Source organism: Ursus arctos, unplaced genomic scaffold (assembly GCF_023065955.2).
Source record: "Ursus arctos isolate Adak ecotype North America unplaced genomic scaffold, UrsArc2.0 scaffold_6, whole genome shotgun sequence".
Classification (NCBI taxonomy): Eukaryota; Metazoa; Chordata; class Mammalia; order Carnivora; family Ursidae; genus Ursus; species Ursus arctos.
In genome coordinates, this window is record NW_026623078.1 from 41,624,125 (window position 1) to 41,646,301 (window position 22,177).

The 22,177-nt window shown below is 35.2% G+C and overlaps 1 protein-coding gene across 1 annotated transcript in view; it reads right to left on the bottom strand.

Annotated features, from left to right (window-relative positions):
• MMP16 (matrix metallopeptidase 16) overlaps nt 1–22,177 on the bottom strand; it is a 288,195-nt gene that overhangs the window by 68,363 nt on the left and 197,655 nt on the right. The window contains exons 5-6 of the mRNA XM_026495791.4: nt 17,067–17,228; nt 14,895–15,106 (exon numbers count right to left, since the gene is read on the bottom strand). Coding sequence (XP_026351576.1) covers nt 14,895–15,106; nt 17,067–17,228 — 374 coding nt within the window. The remainder of the gene's footprint in view (nt 1–14,894; nt 15,107–17,066; nt 17,229–22,177) is intronic.

Below are 22,177 nucleotides of genomic sequence, written 5' to 3' on the forward strand. Positions count from 1 at the left end.
AAAAAAAATCACTGGAAACTATTATACTTTAAGGTTTCAGTTCTTATAGGGAGAGAATGCAGATCAAAAATCAGCTAAAGGAAGAGATTCATAGAGTAGCATCTGAGAAGCTTCCATTATCCTAGGGGTACATTACCATCCTGGTATCAGTGTGTGATGATATCCATGGGCTGCTGCCAAACAGGGAAGGGCACCTGAGCTTCAGTGTCTTGAATTTTTGTCAGGGCTTTATTTTGCAGGCATGTCTGATTGATTGGCTGTCCACATGATTGGATTCAGTATCTAGGTCAATGGATACCACATAACCCAAAGCCCCCACCCACCCTAAATCACATGATTTTTTTTTCTTGTATAACCTGTCCCCACCCTAACAGGGTGTGTGACAGGGAATACCTCCACAAAACCCTTGGCAAACAGCCAGACCTCCTTTTGACCTAGTCTAACTCTTTATAACACGGCAAGTATTTAATTCAAGGGTCAAGGATAGATTTACAAATTTAAAAATAAAAACAAAAATAAAAACAAAACCCTGAAACCAAACACTTAGTTGGAAATTCTTAACACTCATTGACTTTAAGGAAAAGGAAAGCAAAGTAGAAGAAAACTTTAGTGCCCAGTATCAACATAACCCAGCTCTAAGTTTGATGTGAAAGTAAATTCAACTACAGTGTTATGAAAATCAATTTCCCTATATAAAAAATAAAGCCAAGTAAGTGAACAAGTCTATAAATTTGTAAATAAAATTACAGGTAAACTTGTGAAAACTTTTAGATGTTGATAGAATTATTTTATTTTTCTCTCATTCCATGAATAAAAAATATATGGGTTCTTTATGGTGAATTGTTTACCTTAATCACCACAATTACAGCAAAATAAATTACCCTGTTATTATAATTTCACTTTTTCTTAGAAATGCTGTAATAAGGGATATGTTCAAAATGAAGTATTTTCACAAAATCTAACTTATGGAATGCTTCACAAGAGCCACTCTATATACATATTCTAAGAAGAATATAAGAATCAATTTATTCACTATGGGAAAACAGAATTCTTTAAATGAAAGCCAAAGAGGATGAGCAAGATGGATGGTATTTAGTTAAAACTTTACTTCCCAACCTTGATTTTAATTTGTCATACTTTTCAGGTTTCATATCACTTCTGATAACTATTACTTTGGTAACCACACTCTTTAGAAACCTAGTTTTTAAGACCCCTGAAGCTTCCAATATAACATATACTGACTTCATGAAATTTAAAACTGTAAAAGTGACATATTGGTGTTATACATTAAAAAAAATTTTTTAAATTTGTGCCAGTCATGACAATGTCTCACATTAGTGCATCTCTTTTAAACATTCAAACACATTTCACATATCTTATCTCATTGTGAGATGGATTATCTAGCTATTAACTGCCTTATTTGGTATCTCTGAAATATATAGTCCAAAAAGGAAATGCTTATCATGTTAACAATATTCTGGCATCAGAACCCAGGCCTCCTGACTTTTAGCCTAAATTTATTTTCAATAGAATATATAGTTTTTCTTCCATGAAACAGGGGATAGTTCATTGTTAGTTCAAGTTATCTCTTCCTCAGAAAAGCCTTCCTGGATATTATTGATCAGGTTTTTTAAAACTAAAACAAAACAAATATTTATATGTGTTTATTGCACCATATACTTTCTTTTCTTTGAAGTTACTATAGGTACAATTTTATTTGTCTTCCGATTCAGTGATTAATGTCTGTTTCCCTGCAATGAGTAGTAAGCTCTTTAAGCAAGTAGCACAAAGATTCTTATCTTCGAGAAGAAACTCAGGCTCAGTTGTGGAATCCCGGTCATACAAGTATCCAAAGCCTGGGCTTTTCCATTTTTACTATAACCTAGTATATTTTTTTAAACACAAAGAGACTCAATCCAGATTTTCAACTAAATAAATTAATTAAATGTAACTATGTATCAATAACCACTTCCCATAGTTTCCTACATAAACTATTTCCCATATTATATATTTATGCAAGGAAAAAACATCTCCCAAAAATACCCAGGAGGGAAGTAGAGGAATTGCCCTTACATGTATATTTAGTAAACCGTATGATTTTTTTCAACAGTGTTCAGAATTCTCTTCACAAAATTTATGTTTGATCCTCTATCTGTTCTTTTGTTTATGTGAGCAACAGAGAAACTAGGTTGATATACATGATAAAGATATTTTAACACAATTACAGTATTACATGAAAAAGTTTGAGGAACCAAGCAGAAGCTCCGGCATTTCTATTTCTGATAGTAAGTGCAAATGCCGTAGGCAACTTGGAAAATGTTGTCTATTCCAAGGGACTTCAGGATTATGGACGAGGAGGTTTATGTGTCAGGGGCACACAAGTGGTCAGCTCTTCCATCAGCTCCTTTGAGCTTCAGCTCAAGGATATAACAGTCTTTGTTCGCTTCATGGTCTCACCAGTAACTGCTACAAATAACGGCACTTCACAAGTAGAGTAGTGCAGCCCAAAGAATGCAGAGACTCAGCAACCTTTCCAGGTGAGATGCAAAAAAGAGTGGTTTCACAATATCCACGTTTAATTCTCCATAAAAATGCTTCCTGTCCTGACAGATTAAGAATACGATGCACCTTTTCGTGAGTGAAGTTTCAGTAAATAACATTTTTACAGAGAAAGGGAAACACTGTAACTTCTTTTTTACAGAAGTCTCAATATTCTCAATATTCTTGAAAGACCTGGTACTTCTCATCCAGTTCCCGATCAGACATCTTGTTCTTTGGCCCTCTCTGAGTCCCTTCATAATTTCAGCTCCCTGTGACATTTAAAGGCAAGCTTGCTTGCTTGCTTGATTTTTAAATTCAGTCCTAGTCCAGCCACCCATTCCTAGAGCAGCATTCTTAGGGCTGCTTTTTTGTCCTGATCTTCAAATCCCTGTTTTGCTAGTTGTCTTCAATCCCATCTTTTAGGAATGGGGCTTTGTCTTCCTCTTAGCCGTTCCTCTCCCAAGAGCCACCATTTGTTCAACGTTTGTCATTAGCTCTGTTCCCTACGTTATTTTCCTACCTGGTCACTCCTGGGTCAAGTCTGTTGGCCAGTTAACTGAGCCTGCAGAACAAAGCCTCAAGTTTTCAACAGGGCATGTAAGATCCTATATGAAGGAGTCCCACTTGTGTCTCTCCAGCTTCATTTTTCCATTTCCCTGCTTTGGTTTTTATAACAAAATTGATTAGTTTCCTACTGCACCACACCCCTTCTTACCTCTGAGCTTGGCTAACTTTACGTTGTTCTTACAGATGCAGATTAGAGAAGCCTTTCCCAGTTTATGTGGCTTTTTCCATTGTGTCCCCACTGCACTCACATTAGCCTATTACAGCACATCATGATGCATTAAGGTGATCTAGTTACTGATAGCTCCTCTGCTAGACTGTTATCTCCCCGAGGAAAAGAACAGAGGGTGACCTGGTCATCATGTCATTCCCAATGTCTAGCTATTCTTTGGTAGCCAGTCAAAACTTCATTGAAGAATAAAAAAGAATGAATGAAAGAGTACCAATAGTTAGTTTCTTAAGAGCAAGGATTGTAGTCATAGACTCCTTTGCAACTCTTTACGGTCAACCACAGAGCTTCTCACAACACTGACAGTGCTAGTAATAATAACAACATCATCAGCAACTATTACAATGATAATAGCAGTTGCTGAAATTACTTGAACATCTGTTGTGTACCAGTCTCTGTGCTCAGTGCTCTACATGGCTTACAGTTTATCAGTGTTTCTGAACTGACAAACATTGCTATATAGCAGTCCTCATGTTGTATAAATTAACAATACTCTCTGGATTAATTGCCAAATAATCACGTCACTTTGCATTTTAAAGTATTTCTATAGTAAACTGAAAAAATTCTCACCATGGTGCCTACAAAATGGCAAAACTGTAGATAAACAGACATTTAGTGAGCTTGATTCACAGGAGGCTAATCCTACTCAAGATTAATGAATAGTGGGCACGGATCCTCATCTCATTGGACATCTTTGCTAGCCAGGTTAAATTATATTATTGAAAGTTGTCACTGTAATTTTGAACAAGGACATTTTTAGTCACAGTCCAAGGTAAAAGTCATTGAATACTTTAATAGCTTTTGCCTACCTGTATTTTTTGAAAATGATATGGCTTCACTGTCACTTAATGTGTTACAACCTTCACAGTTACCAAGCTTCTTTTATGCCACTATATTTTGAGCTACCAAATGTATATACAGCATCACTACACTACAGATTTTTAAAAGGTATTCACAATTCCATCATTCTAAGATTTGTCTGACATCATTTTTCTGTAATTTCCCTTTTTTGTCAATACATATTTCAAATAATGCAATTCATGATATGTAAAAATTTAAATTTTACTCTTCTATACTTGTGTATATGTTATAATCATGTCCTATTGTTTCATACATTCTCCCTAATTAACCTTTTAAATGATCACATTCTATTTCTTTCAGTTGACATACTATTTATTTGCTACACCACTACCATATTACTGGATAATTTGGGCTGCTTGTAAAATTTTCTCCTACTGGCAAGAAAGCTGTGATGAATATCATTGTTCATTTTAGATTTACTTAATTATTTCAGGATGAATTACCATGTAGGGGATTACTAATTTGGAAACTATGCACACTTCCTTTTTTATTGTAAGATATATCAATGCTGTAGTTTAAACTTGAAATATTTTTTCAATCTTACTCATTTGCCATTGATATAAATTATACCTTCTTTAAAACTGTCATAATATAAATAAATTTCTATAATATAAATATAAGTAAATAAACATAATATAATGCTCTGAAACTTTAAAGTATCATAAGAAGCACATATAGAAGAATGAACAAAGTAGTCAAGAACCTCCCTCATGGAAGTTAAATGCAAAGAAGATAGAGTTAGAAGTAAAAACATTGTTCATATTTAAAAAGATTTATTTATTTATTTTTTATTTTTTCTACTTATTTTTCAGAGAGAGAGAGAGATAGCACAAGCAGGGGTAGTGGCAGGCAGAGGGAGAAGCAGGCTCCTGCTGAGCAAGAAGCCCGACGTGGGACTCAATCCCAGGACCCTGGGATCATGACCTGAGCCGAAGGCAGACGCTTAACCAACTGAGCCGCCCAGGCGTCCCGATTTATTTATTTTTTATTCGAGAGAGAGAAAGAGAGAGTTTGGGGGAGGGGCAGAGGGAGAGGGTGAGAGAGAATCTCAAGCAGACTCCCCACTGAGCGTGGAGCCTGACGTGGGGCTCAGTCCCACAACCCTGAGATCATGACCTGAACTGAGATCGAGAGTCTGATGCTTAACTGACTGAGACACACAGGTGCCCCCAAATGTTGTTCATTTAATAAATATTTATTGAATGCTGCCATTAGGACAAGTACCATTAGTTAAATTTAATCCTATCAGTGGCTTTTTTATGTCAAGAAAAATATTTTTCAATTATATAGTTCAAGTGCTTATTAGAAAAGCTGTATTTCACTGTTTTACTATGGTTCAGGACATCTTTCTTAACACCCTTAATAGTCGCCCACCCCCCAACATCACCACCATTGATTTTCGAGGAATTTTTCAGGCAGACTGTCACACAATTTGCAAATAATGATAGCTTTAGCCTCTATTTTATATATTTCTACATGTTTTATATATTTCAACATGCAAAAGATAAACAAATGCTTTTAAGAAATTCTGAAGAGCTGGCTGAATGTTTAAATAACTTCACATACTCCACAAAGCACAATGATAATCACAACATTGTTAACTGAAAGTTTTAAAAGGGAATGGGAAAAATAAAGTCTCATTTCTGCTTCACAGAAATATAAGAGGTCAAAAGTGGTACAGTCACAAATGCCAAATATGAAAGAAAAAAACTGGAGAAGTGCTATTTTCAAAACTTCTAATAGAAAATCTACATTTTATGCATAGTATAAATCTTGAACTAAACTGCTTATTAATCTTGCATTAAGGGGCGCCTGGGTAGCGCAGTCGTTAAAGCGTCTGCCTTCGGCTCAGGGCGTGATCCCGGCGTACCGGGATCAAGTCCCACATCAGGCTCCTCCACTATGAGCCTGTTTCTTCCTCTCCCACTCCCCCTGCTGTGTTCCCTCTCTCGCTGGCTGTCTCTCTGTCACATAAATAAATAAAATCTTAAAAAAAAAAATAATAATCTTGCATTAAGGTAAAAGTGCTCTGAGCAATAAATTGTGAAAGTGACCACTTTCTTTGTAAAAATCTCAATATAAGCTATAGATTATGACAAACATGGAATAAAAAATATTTTTGATACTGAAAAGACTTAGATTATTAATAATTGTAGAATAGGAAGATTGATATTGCTTGGAGTGAGAGGGTTTTTCAAATTAGCTCACAATTAATATACTTTCAGAGAACATTTTTGCATGACTATATGGAATTTTTCTATTCATATTATAAATTTATATAAAACTATGATAAAACATAGCTTAGTTTCCAATAAATGCATTGAAAGCATATATATATATATATGTATTTTTTTACTTTTTTTCCATTGAAATATAGTTGACACACAATGTTACATTGGTTTCAGGTGTGCAACATAGTGATTTTTGTTTTAATTTTTTATTTAAATTCCAGTTAGTTAACATACAGTGTAATGTTAGTTTCAGGGATAGAATTTCGTGATTCAGCACTTACGTACAACACCCGGTGCTCATCACAAGCGCCCTCCTTAATTTGCATCAGCTATTTAACCCATCCTGCCACTCACGTCCCCTCTGGTAACCATCTGTTTGTTCTCTATAGTTAAGAGCCCGGTTCTTGGTTGTCCTCTATTTTCTCCCCCTATGTTCATTTGTTTTGTTTCTTAAATTCCACATGTGAGTGAAATCATATGGTATTTGTCTTTCTCTGACTGGCTTATTTCGCTTAGCATAATACTGTCTAGCTCCATCCACATCATTGCAAATGGCAAGATTTCATTTTTTATGGCTGAGTAATAGTCCATATATCATATATACCATATTTTCTTTATACATCTGTCAGTTGATGGCCACTTGAGCTGTTTGTATAATTTGTCTATTGTTGATAATGCTGCTACAAACATTGGGGTGCATGTATCCCTTCAAATTAGTATTTTTGTATTCTTTAGGTAAATACCCAGTAATGCAATTGCTGGATCATAGGGTAGTTCTATTTTTAACTTTTTGAGGAACCTCTACACTGTTTTCCACAGTGGCTGCACCGGTTTGCATTTATGCTGTCCTCACCACAAATGTAGCTACCGTCTGTCACTATACACTGCTAATACAACACCATTGACTCTATTCCCTATTTTGTACTTTCATCCTTATGACTTATTCATTCTGTAACTAGACACCTGTACCCCCCACTCCCCTTCACTCACTTTGCCCATTCCCCTACCCCCTCCTCTCTGTCAAACACCCATTGTTCTCTGTATTTATGGGCCTATTTGTAAGCATAAATTAAACGTTCTATTTTATGTTATTAATAAAAAGTTTTACTGAATCCAAAACAAGTATCCAAATATATGCTTAAAATGTTTGAAGTCACCTAAAAATAAGGAGACTAGAGAGAAGATTGGAAATGTAGGTGACTGTGAATCCATTCTTCTGAATACTTAGATGCTTGCCCCAACAGTCAGGAAATGTCAGTAAAGAATTTAAATATTTCAAGGAGTAAATCTTAAGCGATAGAGAATACAAATATTTTGAAAATCAATTAATATTGACATTAAAATCCAGTATTACACATAATTCCAGTTGCTTCCTAAAATGTTTACTTACCCAAAATATTTGAAAGACTGTGATTTTGTACTACAAGGAAATTTAATTAATACTCTGCTCACAGTGTCTTGGCAATTGCTCCCTTTGGTCTACTGTGAATCTAGCCCCAACTACAATATACTATTAATATCAGTTAATACTTCCTGGAATTGAACTATGACTCAGAGTAATTTTAGATTACACTTGGTTGTGTAATTTCTCTAAGTATTTCTTTCTTAAACACTTTTTGGATTCTCTGACAACAGAATATATATTTTTTAAGATTTAATTATTTGAGAGAGAGAAAGAGGGAGAGCGCATGAGTGGGGGGAGGGGCAGAGGGAGAGAATCTTCAAGCAGACTCCCCACTGAGCATGGAGCCTGACTCAGACCTGCTCGATCCCAAGACCCATGAGATCATAACCTGAGCCTAAACCAACAATCAGAAGCCTAACTGACTGAGCCACCCATGCACCCCCATCTGACAACAGAATATTTTAAATTATTTCATTGAATAAAGTGATATGAACAACAACAATCACAAACCATTCTATTCCTTTCCCTTATAAAATACAAATTACAGCCATATTCTCTGATCTTTACTCAGCTAAAAGTTATTTTAAATAATAATTTCAAACAGCATGGGAATTTGAGTTAATGCATATAGTGAGTAATTCCAAAAGCCAGGTCTGTCTTGCTACATAAAAGCTACCATTTCCTGAGCTTACTATATACTTATGACGGAATTATTAGCCATTGTACAGATAAGGAAAGTAAGCTCAGAGATATTTTTAAGAATATTTATTGTCTGCTATGTTCAGGACATGGCACAATCCAGCAGTAAATACAGGAGTAGTTCCAGCCCTTGTCTGGAGCCTATGACAAATGCGATCTCACTCCAAGTCTATCTCTAATGTCTAAAAGTTTAAGCATTATTCTATACTGATGTAAACAAGGACATACAAGTATGCAACAAGAATGAATGATATCATTAGATTAAGAGCTGGGAGAGAATTCTTCCAATGGTAAATGGCAAATCTATTCTTTAGAGTCACAAAAATGGCACAAAGCTTATACAACCCACAATAAACTCTTACGAATTTCTACAAATATTGTTGTTTCTTTTCATATATCTAGCCTCATGCAGACCTCTGTAACAGCAGACTGCGCAGGAATAGAGATTGGAGATAGACTTCTGCTGCTTTACAAACAACCCCAGAAATCTGGAAGATATGTGAGTGTTTGGTATTTAACAGGGAAAAACCTGCAAAGCTGGGAGTGCCTGGCAAGTTCAAACACAGCAGGGAGACTAGTGTGGTTGTCACTGAGTGAGTAAAAATGAGCAGGTTAAGAAAAAGGAGGTGAGATCAGAGAGGTAAAGAAAAATACAGTGATCATGTAGCGTTGTGGGCAACTGAAAGAACCTTGGCTTTTGCCCCAACTTTATTGTGGTCTATTGATAAATAAAAATGGTATATATTTAAGGTATACAACTTGGCAATTTGTTATAAGTATACATTGTGAAATGATTACCACAGTCAAACTTATAAACCTATCCATCACCTCACATAGTTAACTCCATATACATTTTATAGATAGATAGATAGATAGATAGATAGATAGATAGATAGATAGATATAGATATATAGATATATAGATATATAGATATATAGATATAGATATATTATGGTGAGAACAACTGAGATCTACTTTAGCAAATTTCAAGTAAGTGATACATTATCATTAACTATAGTTACCATGCTGTATATTAGGTCTCCAGGACTTAAAACTAAAAGTTTTACCCTTTGTGCAATGTCTCCCCATTTCCCCACCCCCTGAACTTCTCTCAATCTTTCTCTCTGTCTCTCATATAAAATCTCTTCTTTTATGAAAAAAACCACCATCTTTCAAGTGAAATTGGGTCATACCCTATACTTACTAGGCTAGGCTAATGAGACATTGTACTTTTAATCGAAGTTAAGCTAGTGTTAATAAGGGCAGAATCTGGACAGGTCTGTTTCTGTGGAAATAAAAGGGACTATGATTCTTCAGTAGAATTAAGTAGGTAGCCATAAGTGAAGATGGTCATATTTAAGAACATATAGTTTTGTGGACAATGCTGCTGTGAACATTGGGGTGCATATGGCCCTTCTCTTCACTACATCTGTATCTTTGGGGTAAATACCCAGTAGTGCAATGGCTGGATCACAGGGTAGCTCAATTTTTAACTTTTTAAGGGACCTCCACACTGTTTTCCAGAGTGGCTGTACCAACTTACTAACATAATATAATAAAAAAATATTATTGTGGAAAAAAAAGAACGTATAGTTTTGTGATGAATAAGCATGAATAGACAAGAATTTGGTAAAGAAAAAAGAACCAAATGATTTCTGTGTTGGTTTGCTTTCTCATTTTTGTTTTTTGTGGGTTTTTTTTTTTGGTAAACAATGAAATGCTTTCCTTACTCAGAGCCTTAAGCCTTGTTCTTCTCTACTAATTGGGAAGACACTTTACCATACTTCCACGAATGCTGTTCCACAAGAGCTTTGCCTTTTAATACTATCCTTTCTAGCTCTACTGTAAAGCACGGGCCTTTGTTTGTTCCCCTAGTATAAAGAACTGATCGGTTGTCACGTGAAACCTTCTGTGTGTGTGTGCGTGCACACGTGTGTGCACGCATACACACGTGTCTGCGTGAACACACACGTGTCTGTGTATGCTAAAAGAACTCCAGGTGTGGATACAGGTTTTCTTCCTATCTTCAATTTCAGGATAATAGTTACTACTGCATTCTTTCCCACATAACAAAATATTGTGTGCTGAAACACACCCTGTGTTAGGCTAATTCTGGTTTCTTTTACATCACAAGATAACTAAATAGTCAATGTTTTTATCCTGTAGTCCAAAAGAACTTTGAATCTTCATTTGAACAATCAGATCTTCCTGTTGTCAGGTTGGTCACAACAGCAGCCTCATGTGATATACACAGTGTAAGCTCTGCAGGGAACACTCTTAAAAACCACCTCTTTAGAGGAAGGGCAAAGCTGTTGTTGTATCGCTATTTTATTCCTCTATTTCTTGGCATTTTGTTTTGATTTTCATTTCCTTGCTTGAGGTAGTTTACATTCCCCAAAGATTATGAAGCTGCATGGAAGGCTTAACTTTTTCATGTGAATATATTCAGAATTTTATCTACAGGACAAGACAGAATTTTATTTATGTGTATATATATATATATGTATATTTATATAATTAAAATATATGTTGTAATATTATATATATGTAATGCTTGTTATATTTCCATTTAGAAGCATATCCAGGTGAACTCACTTCAAATAAATCAGTGCCTGCAAAGCTCAAAGTAAATCAAATCTCTGAAGAGGACGTTTGCTTCCAAAAAGAATTATGCTAAAACTACCATTCTAAAGAAAGTTTCCTTTCTAAGAAGAAAGCAAAATTATCTGATATTACCTTTTACTTATATCTAGATTTTCAGAATTTAAGTAAAAACATACATACAGATTTTAAGTAAATCTGCTCATGGAAATCTTTGGGCAAGGAATAACAAACTAGCAGAACGAAATATTTTCAGTAATGTATTAGTTGATTAATGTCGTATAAATGCAATAGTAGCTCTGTTTTCATTAGATAATTCTTATACTGAGATCCTTATTCATTAGCTTGAGCACTACAAAGCCCACATGAACCAATCCCTACTTTGAAGAAGTTTATATCTAGTTAAGGAATGCACTACCATGAGAAATAGAGAAGACAGAAATTAAACACATGCTAATTGAATGTAGATAATAAATACAGAAATCACTAGAAAGAGATTTGGGGTTGAAGAATAGTCAGAGTTTGGGACGTGTGGAAGACATCAAAGAGGGAAGTTTTAGATAACCAGAGGCTTGCAATGAAGCCCCAGATATTAAAACTACAGTAAAATGAGTGTTGGATGAGTAAACATTGGGGAGATAAAGAGGTTTCTAATTTGTGTAGGGAATCTGTAATGAAGAAAAGTAGAGAATCAAGTTACATTAGTAAAAGTGAGATCAAAGAGTGGGTGATCCTAAAATCTATTTGAAGGAATAGCTGATAAGGAGCAAACTATGAAACTAATGATGAGTATATTAAAAGAAAATTTTAAAGGCAGGCATGCAAAGACAGACAGGTGGAGTAATTTCAGGCAAGTAGAACAGGTATGGCGAAATGACATTAATTTGAGGTAAAGTTAGTCTAGCCTATTTAGGTATAAAGGGATAACTTAGGGGGCCAGCAGTTATTAATAAAGGAAAACAGAATTTATGGATGCTTTCTCACATAGTTCAGTGACCCATGGGGAACCTCTGTGTGAAGCACTTGGAAAGCTAGAATGTAAGAACCAAGAAGCCAGGATCTAGCTGTTTTGTTTACTACCACATGGCCGGTGCCTAAAACAGCATCTCACAGTAGGAGCTCAATAAATACCTCTTGCATATTTACTATTTTAAAATATAGTTGAAAGCCTACCACCTTTCTTTTGAACTTTCCCTTACTCTTTCAGGTAGCAAAGCTTAGTGGGAAAGACACAGAATTTAGAATCAGGCAGACCTGTGTTCATCTACTGACTACTACTTACAAACCTTGTAACTAGACAAACTACTTAACTTTTCTGATTCTCAGTTTTCTCATTTGTAAAATAGAGAATTCTGTGCATCTTGCAGTGTTATTATAAGGTTTAGAGATTATGGATGTAAAGTGCCTAGATACATTCAGGGTCATATTAGTTACCCAATCCATGGTAGCTATTAATTAAGAGCAGGTATCATTCAATCATACTTCCTTTGCTTTGATCAAATCTTGTTTATTTCCGATTTATATAATTTGTCACTTTGCACTAGTGTTTATATGTCTATCTTCTCTCCCTCAATATGCCAACTTTTTTAGTACACCAAATACCAATTTCTTTAATGTGCCTAAGAAATTTTTCTCTCAAAATTCAGCATAAGCTTTTTCTCAGTCAAGTTTTCTTGAACTATTCAACTAGGCTTCAGTACTTTTCCTTCATGTTCATGTTGTACCTTTTACTCCTACATCTTGAAAGTACTTAAGTTCATGTTTGTCTTCACTCCTGGAGTATGAGCTCCATAAAGACAGGGGTGCTACCTTCCATTCATACATCCCTGGTGCCTCGAAAACTACTCTGGGCGTTATACAGAAGAAGACATGAGTATGAAAATTATCAAACCATGTGATACAAAATCCATCAAGGAAGTGGAGATTAAAAAGAATGCAGTGCCTATCAGAAGATATCCTCAACAGTAATTATTCTTAGAAAGAGGGCAGAGACCAGCGGAAAAAAGAAATTAAATTCAGATAGAGCTTAGGAACTCTGTACTATAGAGTTTTGATTAAGGAATCCAAGGTGATATGAGAGGTTAGAGAAGCAGATCTTACTCATATTTTTCATATACCTGTTTTGATATTAATAATAGTGGCTACTATATTCTACTTGAGAGTTGGTCTATGTGCTTTTTATCCATTCCTGATTCCAGGAACCAGTGATCACAAGACCTCATTTTGTCAATCAAGAACACTCCCAGTGTGCAGAACAGAAAGGCTGGTGAAAATGATCGTTACATATGCAGATACCAGTCTTTTCTGAGATCGGCCATCTAATTACACAGATAGGAAGGAGGGAAAGAATGTACCCAGAGTCAATTTCACATCATATTCTCGGATAAGTTTATCACTTTATTGATGCGACTACGATATCAAGGTAGGATGTTGGAATTTGGCCAAAACAGAGAAAACAAAATCTTTCAATGTCATTTAGTGTCTTGTAGAATAAACAAATGACTGCATTTTGTTTTCATTTCAACTACTTGCTGTGGGATGAGCCACAACGAGTGGCTATATACAGAGAGACAGAAAGAAAGCTTTTATTTCTTATTCCTTGAATCTAAATTTATTAATCTACTTAAAATTGAATGAGAGATATTTAATTAAGCATTACAGAGCATTTACAGAATTCAAAAATCTATTCATGTGTTTGAACAAAAGCATCGATTTTTCCTGGAAAGTATGATGCTCTTGTGCATATTATATCAAATCCAAATCTTATTTTCCAAGAAAGGAAATAGAGTACTTTGTCTATTAAAAATGATATGAAATCTATATTTTTAAAGTGTAGCCTCTGGTAGATAGGAAATTCTGCATAAGTAGGACAATATTTCATTATTTATTGATTCACGTCTACCCAAAAAGAGAGCACATTATTTTATTTTTAAATGGATGGTATTGGTAAAATGTGGTTATTTTAATGTGCTAATGTCAACATAAAACATTTTTTCATCAATTTTTCAGATCAGTTTACAACACTGAGGGAGAAAATATTTTTCAGTATTACACTATATTCACTTTTCAACATTATAGTAAACTTACTTTGCAAGTTCATTATGTAACTCACTTTAATACACTGCTTGTTAGTGTTGTCTGAGAACCCGATGGCATTAAAAGGCACACTTAGCAAAATGTAATATTACCTTCTTGAAAAATAATACAAATCAGGTATATATAAATGCCTGACTAAAGAAAACAACGACATATACTTGTAAAATCAAAATGATGGTTTCGTATTAACTCAAATTTCCACCAGTAGACCCCCAAGCAAAAATGATCACTACCACTTCTAAAAAACAATGCTTTAATTGTCAAGTGAAATCATAGGGATCTCATAAAGATGTGCAAATCAAAGATAAAATAGCTCGAGTGCGCCTGGAAGTGGCTAAGCTCCCAAGCAAATCATCCCTATTAGTTCCTATTCATGATTTCAATTATGCTTTTTTATCTGTTCGTAACATGCAGCATTTTCTTACCCTCACATTTCTAGGCATTTTAGCTTCTGCTGACATAAATGCATTCCTCAAATAGAATGTTACAGCAATCTTCCGCTAGACATTTAAGCCCATTTGTGCGTTTATTTTTTAAGATGCTTTTTTGAAACTTCTAACTGTGAGAGGTCTGGGAAGGTAGTGTGAGAATGAATGAGAACTTGTTTTCTAAAGCGACACCGTAGACACTTGATCTACCGTTAAAAAAAAAAATCACAGCCTCCTACCTTGAAAACAAACATCTCCCGGCGAAGAATAGCTAGAGTGTTAAAGTTCCCATCGCAGATGTTGGGTTTGGCTCCGGGATAGGAAGGTCTGCCAGTGGGAGGCCGAGGAGGCTTAGGCCTGTCATTCTTGCGTGGGTCAGCCGGAGGAACGGAGCGGTGTGGGGGCACTGTCGGGAGAGGTCTTGTCGGTGGAGGAATCTTGTCAGGTGGACCTTTGAAAATATGAGGAAAGCACTTGGCTCACTGAACACCGGAATAGTGCTGGATAGCTTACTGCCGAGGACAACCACTCATGAGGGGAGGGCACAGACTAAGTGAGCTAAGAAGTCTTTAAGATTGTATGTTTTCTGAAAAAACAAACGATCGTACCCAACAAACCACTGCCGAGTCTCTCAGAAAGTCCTTATCATGCTAAGTTCTGAATCCAAGTCACTGAACTTTCTTTGTTAATTTTTAATGATATTTCTTATAGCTTCGCCAGAGTCCTTATTGGAAAAGCTGCTTTCAAATCTTTTTTGGAAGTAGGTGGTGTATAAATAATACATAAATGAAGATGAATACTGGAACCATGCATGTAAGCTCCACCAAAGTTAATCCTAGATTTGACAATGATTCTATGCAAATAGTTCTAAAAGATAAACATGAACGAAGCAAAGTTTATGCTACCCTGTGTCTCCAACTGTATTTATAACCTTTTCCTGACTTTCATTTTCTTCTTCTAATGACATGTTTTGACAAATTGCTAGGTGAGAGTTTCATTTGAATACTGAATCTAGAACACCTATTGATTAAAACGCCACTAGTAAAATATTAATGTGAAGAAGTATTTCTAAAAAGAGGTTTCTAAATTAAGCCAAAGTTTACACATATAATTTGGTGCAGATGTAAAGCATTATTCCTCAAGGGATTTATGTTTTCAAAAAGAAATACAGAACTGTTCGCACTTAGTATTTAGATATGGAAAGAATATTCTTTTGCAGACCTTCAGTCTAGACTACTAATTCATGAGGTCATGAGAAAGAGCCTTCCTTAACCTCAGTTAACCACTTAAGAGGAATTTCTGATGGCACAAATTAAGCATAGGCTAGCGCGTTCGACACATGTGCTGCTTAGTCTGAGACATTTCCCTTTTCTCAGTATCCCCAAAATAAAGAGCAGCACAAAAGCTGACTTTCCCCCCCGAATCCTATTTTAACCCTGAGAGAATGGTTACCACTGAGATACTGAAATTGAAAAACTAATGAATGCAAAACAACTTAGTGATCTTAAACTATGCTATTTAAAAATGCAAATGACACCTTCTGGATACTGGATATTAACATACAGATAACACATATTTGCCTTCGTATTGTAAAATGAAAGCATCACTTCACTAATTTAGTAAAGCATACTCTCTATATGTAAATTATAAATGTCAAGTTCTTAACAATTATGTGTGAAATAAATGTCTTTATAAAGGTCAATGGTTCTGTTGAGGGACTTAGGATTAAAGTAAATATGTAGAATAGTCTTTCTCCCTTTTGTCTTAATTTGTATTCACTGACTGAACCCCATAAATAAAAATGATCTTAGTATATTAGAAATTTATTTTGAATTATGTGTAAGTAAACTTCGCCATTTGTTAACTTCCACTCTCATGTTTGTTAACTTTCACTTAGTCAATAATTACACACTTTTGAGGTCATTTTATTATAGCCATTACACAAGAGTATTTTTTGCAACCTCAAAAGTGATTTATCTAGTAACTGTCTAACATCAAGTATCATAAACCGAGGGTCAATCTGTCAGTTTTAACCAAAATCTCAGTATCTTACAAGAAAATCTTGTATTTCTCATTGTTTTTATTGGTTATATTCATTTATTACATTTTTAACCTGAATTTTAAACACTAAAGTTTATCATACCTTTGCTGTAATTGCAGGTTTCAATTAAACTCAATAAGAAAAATTTATCAGTGTGTAAATTTACTATAATCTGTATAAGAAGGCATCTGGACTGTTGCCAACAAAACTTGATTGATATAAGACTTCTGCCAGTAGGCCAGGCTATTTTTTTCTTATTTCGGTATTTATCTCTCTCATATACTTAGAGCATCTCTCTCAAAGAAGAAAACACAGCAGGAATTCTGGACTTCACTGTAGGGTTAACCAAACAGAAACAGTGGTAACCTACCATAAATTTTCTGGATGCCTTGCAAATCATCATTAGGTAGTTTGAAGTTGTCAGTTTCCATGTACTGGTAAAATGGGGCCATGATGGCAGTGGGGTCATTGGAATGCTCCAATCCCAGAGCATGTCCCAGTTCGTGAACTGCTACAAGAAATAAGTCATTTCCTGTGAAAATGAGAAGAAAAGATGCTATTATAACTAATATCCAAGTACAGATTGGAAAGGACAATTTGGTGTTATCAAAATTTCACCCAAGAAAAATAGGAGGAACTCTTTATTTCAACTATCAGTATGATTGTATAATTGGATTTTCTACTGGCATAATCCAATACTCTATTTTTGAAAAGGTGGGGGATCAGAGGTAATGTTAATATAGTCACAGAAATTTGGAAACTGAATGGAAAGAACAAAGACTAAAAGTTGAAGAAAGAGCAGCAGCATCAGAAATTGCTACTACTATTGTTGAAAAATCCTTCAAATTGGAAAACATGTAATATACTTTTATATATCTTTACATTGCACATAATGCTAAGAAGTCAGTAAAAAATACAGGGCAGATACAATCCCTACTTTTACACAGGTGAGTAAATTAAGGTGTAGAGGTGACAAGTCTTGTCAAGAACAGCAAATCTTTGCATTTACAGAGGTGTGACAAGAACTTAAGGTTATTTTAACTCCTAGATGAAGGCTTTTCTTTATATTAGCCTAGAATATAGGAATACAGAAGTGTAAAATAAAAGTCATAGGCTAGCAGTCATTATAACTAGGATTCTAGTCCCAGCTTTGTGAATACAAATACTAATCAACTCATATGCGATCTGAACAAAATATATTTTATTTAGAGTGGCTGTTTCTCACAGAAAAAAAAAAAATCTCTCCCACCTGTAAAAGTTGCACAGTGAAGTCTATTTAGTGCAGACTCTCAGAGAAACTTTGTGCGGTCACAGCCCTGCTGATGCCCCTACATGTTGCACCCTTCCAGATCATCATAATTTAGCTCAGGAGCAAAAGAGCCAGTCTGACATGTATATTTGTTAATTCTAAAACTTTAGTTAAACTGTGTGAGCATCCAACAGTTGGGACTATTATACTTCTAAGGGTCATGATCCTAAGTAGAAAGTTTATGATTGAACATAAAATGTAAAGTTTTGCACTGATGAATTGCAAATGATTTCAATGAACTTTTTGAGTGTCATTTTTTGGAAAACTTTCTTCCAAACATTTTTATAATGCACTGTGATAATTCCCTTCAGAGGTTTTTTGTTTCATTTTGTTTTTGTTTTTTGTTTCTTTTTTTTTTTTTTCACAAAAGCAGAGTACATAACAAACATTTTTTTCCTACTCTGGAGTAGTTTTTCATAGAAAAATGGATGAAACCATGGGGCTGATTCATCAAATGGTCTTCCAGACTGAAAATGAGCCATTCAAAACACTTCAGGGGCCTACATGACTCTCAAAGAATAACTGATTAAATACTGGTGTGAAACAAATTGGAAGGGTTTAAAAAGAAATAGAAATTAACATTTCCAATCTCAGAGAGCTTATTTTCTCCTCTTATAAAATTACTTAAATGTGCAAATCAAGATACAAAAAGAAAGATAATATAATATGTATTAGGTTTAATTAAAAAATATTAACTAGATTTATTAAAAGTTTATGAACTTTGCCCTGGACATTTTGAACATTTTACCTGCGTTTTCTCATTTAATTCTTACAATTATCCTTTGAGTCAGTTACTATTATTATGTCCATTTTTAAAATGAGAAGACAAGACTTGGAGATCATTAAATGCAATTTGCAAATTCAGGTAGCAAGGTGCAGATGAAATTCAAACTTCTCTCAGTCTGATTAGAGATCATCCTTTGAATTACTACAGTAAATCACACAGCTATAAAAGTATTAATGTGCCCAACAGATTAGACAATGTAGCCATGTGAAAACAATCTCATTCATTAAATCATCCATCCATTCCACTACTTTCACTTCATGCCGACTATGAGTTAGGCATTGATGTAGGCTTTGGCAATATAGTAGTGAACAAAACATATGAAAAATCCCTGCCCTTATAGCATTTACATTTTAATGGGTACTGGAAAGAATCAAGATAGAAAAGTAAAATATACAGAATGTTACATAGTGATAAATGATAAGGAGAAATAGTAAAGCAGAGAAAAGATGAAGTTGGAGACGAAAACATGTATGGAATTTTAAATAATAGTAATGGTTTGGGCTTCTAGGCGGACTGTGGTGGGGATAACTTTAAGTTTTTGCGTGGAAGAGAGACACAATCTGACTTAAATTTCAAACAGGACCACTCTGGTGATTGCTCTCGATAAGCAAGTACAGTGGATAAGGGAATCAGCATGATTCAATCTCTGAAGTTAATGCAATAATTCAGGCAAAAATGCTGGTCACCTGGACCAAAGTGGAAGTACTGGAGGTAGACAGAAACATGACATACTTGATATATTTTGAAAGGAGAATCACAGGGTTTCTTAAAGGACAAGATGCAAGGTGTGAGCAAAGAAAAACATCGAAGACAGCACCACGTTTTCTGGCCCTACACCTAGAAGAATGAAGTTGCCATTCACTGAGATGGAGAAAACCGTAGGACAAAAGAGTTTTTGTTGCTTTTTGTGTTGGTGGGGGTGAGAGTTGGTAGCATAACCAGGAGTTCCTTTTTTTGAGTGTTAAGTTCTGAATGCTTTAATTTGCTTAGTGAAACAGGAAGATTCATCAACTGAGAGAATAACAGAAAGGAAAAAGAAGAATGGGTGAAATATTTGAATACATAAGTTGTAAGGACAGGACTAGGGAAATATCAGCTAATTGTCAGGCAGCATTCATGATCATGAATTTAAAGTAAGATGGGCTTCATTATGCACTATGTCTTCCTTCTTCAGCCTTATTTGGCGGTGTGTATGCAGATATCAAAATGGCAGTATGGATTTCACCAGACTTTTGGTACCTCTAGGTAACTGTGAAAAGCAGAGGGAAAGAAGAAGGAGCTGTAGGTGTATGTTAGGCAGTGATTTTTGACTTCACCATGGTATTTGTGTCATGTAAGGAAGGCTAAAGCAGAGATCCTATAGGAGGCTAAAGCAGAGAGGATGAGGAAGGACTGTGACAAGATAAGGTAATAAGATCAATTTAAGATCAACTCTTAAATTCTAAAGTGGTCAGAGTTTTTTTTGTTTTTGTTTGTTTTTGTGTTTTTTAGTCATGATATTAGCATGAGTGAGCTAGAAAAATATTCAGTGATAGTCATAGTAGATATTTGAAATTGAGATTTGTAAGAGCAATGTCAAGGATATACCCATGGAAACGAGTCCCTGAGTTGGGATGGAATATGAAACTGGAGAGGATATTCAATATCTAAGAGCCCAGAACATTGGCAAAATGATCTATATCAACACTGAGATCACCGAGAATTAAAACAAGGATAGTGTTGAGAGTAGGATTGAACCAGGAGATAAAATCATCAAAGAATAGGGAAAATGACTTGAGAATCAGTAGATGATTATAACAAGGAGAGACAGTGGATGGAACAGTTTGACAAAATCACAGTCAAAACTTGAAGTTTTTCTGGAGGAGGAAAGGAGAATAATCTTGAAGTAGCATTAAAAAGAAGTAAGGCAGGGCATATACCATGACTCTAGTCCTTGCAGTAGAAGGAATATGCAAAAGAAAACAGAAGGAATGTAAGGGAAAGAGTATAATCAATGGAGAGACCAGTGTTAGTGACAAAAAAGAACCTAAAAGGAATATATTCAAAATAAGTTGATTATTGAGGGGATTTTGCTAACGATTGACTTGAAACTTCTCTAAAGTAAACAGATTCAGAAGATAAGAAGGGAAGAAAATGTAGGGAGAGAGAGCAATGGAGAAGTCCTATGGGAATTAGAGTCCGAGGGGAAAGTGGTGTCTTCTCCTGTGCTTCCTATGGTGATAAATAGGAATGGAGGTAAGGGTCCTAATCAAATTAGACCTCAGATTTCAATATATCAACTATAAGAGATTATTACTACTTGAATATGTTTAAAGGAATTTAAGAACATGACTTAATAGAAGACAGGAAATGAAATTAGAGGGGATACAGGCGAAAAAATGTACAGTGGTTACAAGGACAAGTTCCTATAATTGTCTTTGCTTCAATTTTTGTTGCTTTTCCACTGCCTACAAGATAATTTCACATTCCTCATCAAGATAACCAAGATCCTTCATACATAAGTCCTTGTCCTTGCTTTCCAACATTATCTCCCCTCTCCTTTATTTTCCTCTTTCTAGTCATAGAAGAATGTGCTTGTTCTGTCCTTAAGATCTCTCTGCATTGACTGTCTTCTTTCTGGATTCCCCCTCTCCACCCCCGCACCCACACTGGAAGCACATCAAGCAGACTTGATGTGACTGCTCAAATGTTACCTTCTCTATGAAGTCATTTCCCCAAGGGGTGCTGTTTCCACAGGCTTCTGCTTTAGCCTCCCACAGACCCTTGTGCATCCCCGTATCATAGCATTGCATTGTATTGTCGGCATCTTTTGGTAAATCTTCCCAGTATATTTTGAATTCTTTAAATACTGAAATTGTGCATCATTTATGTTGTGTCTCCAGTTCAAAGACATTGCCTGGCACACAGTAGATGACTAATCTTTAAATACGTTGAATGAATGGATCAGTTTCCAGGGACTGGAGGACTAATTTGAATTTGGGTAGTAAAGAATAGAATGCTATTTTCACCTAAATGTGGCTCAGAACTTTTTTCTTTATTTTCCCTAGCTTTTTTTCAGTATAACTAAAAAATAAAATTCTAAGATATTTAAAGTATACATCATGGTGATTTGATATGTGTACACATTTTGAAAGGATTCCTCCCCATTGAGTCAATTAACATATATATCACCTCACAGATTTAACTTTCTTTTTTTCTTTCTAGTTGGGAACATTTAACTTCTCTTTTATCAAACTTTAATCATCCAAGAATGTTATCAACTATAACCACTGTGTTATACATTAGATCCTCAGACCTTACTCATCTTATGACTGAAGTTTATACCCTTTTACTACCTCTCCCCGCCCCCCCCCAAATCTGTTTTGTGACAATAATGCCAAGAATC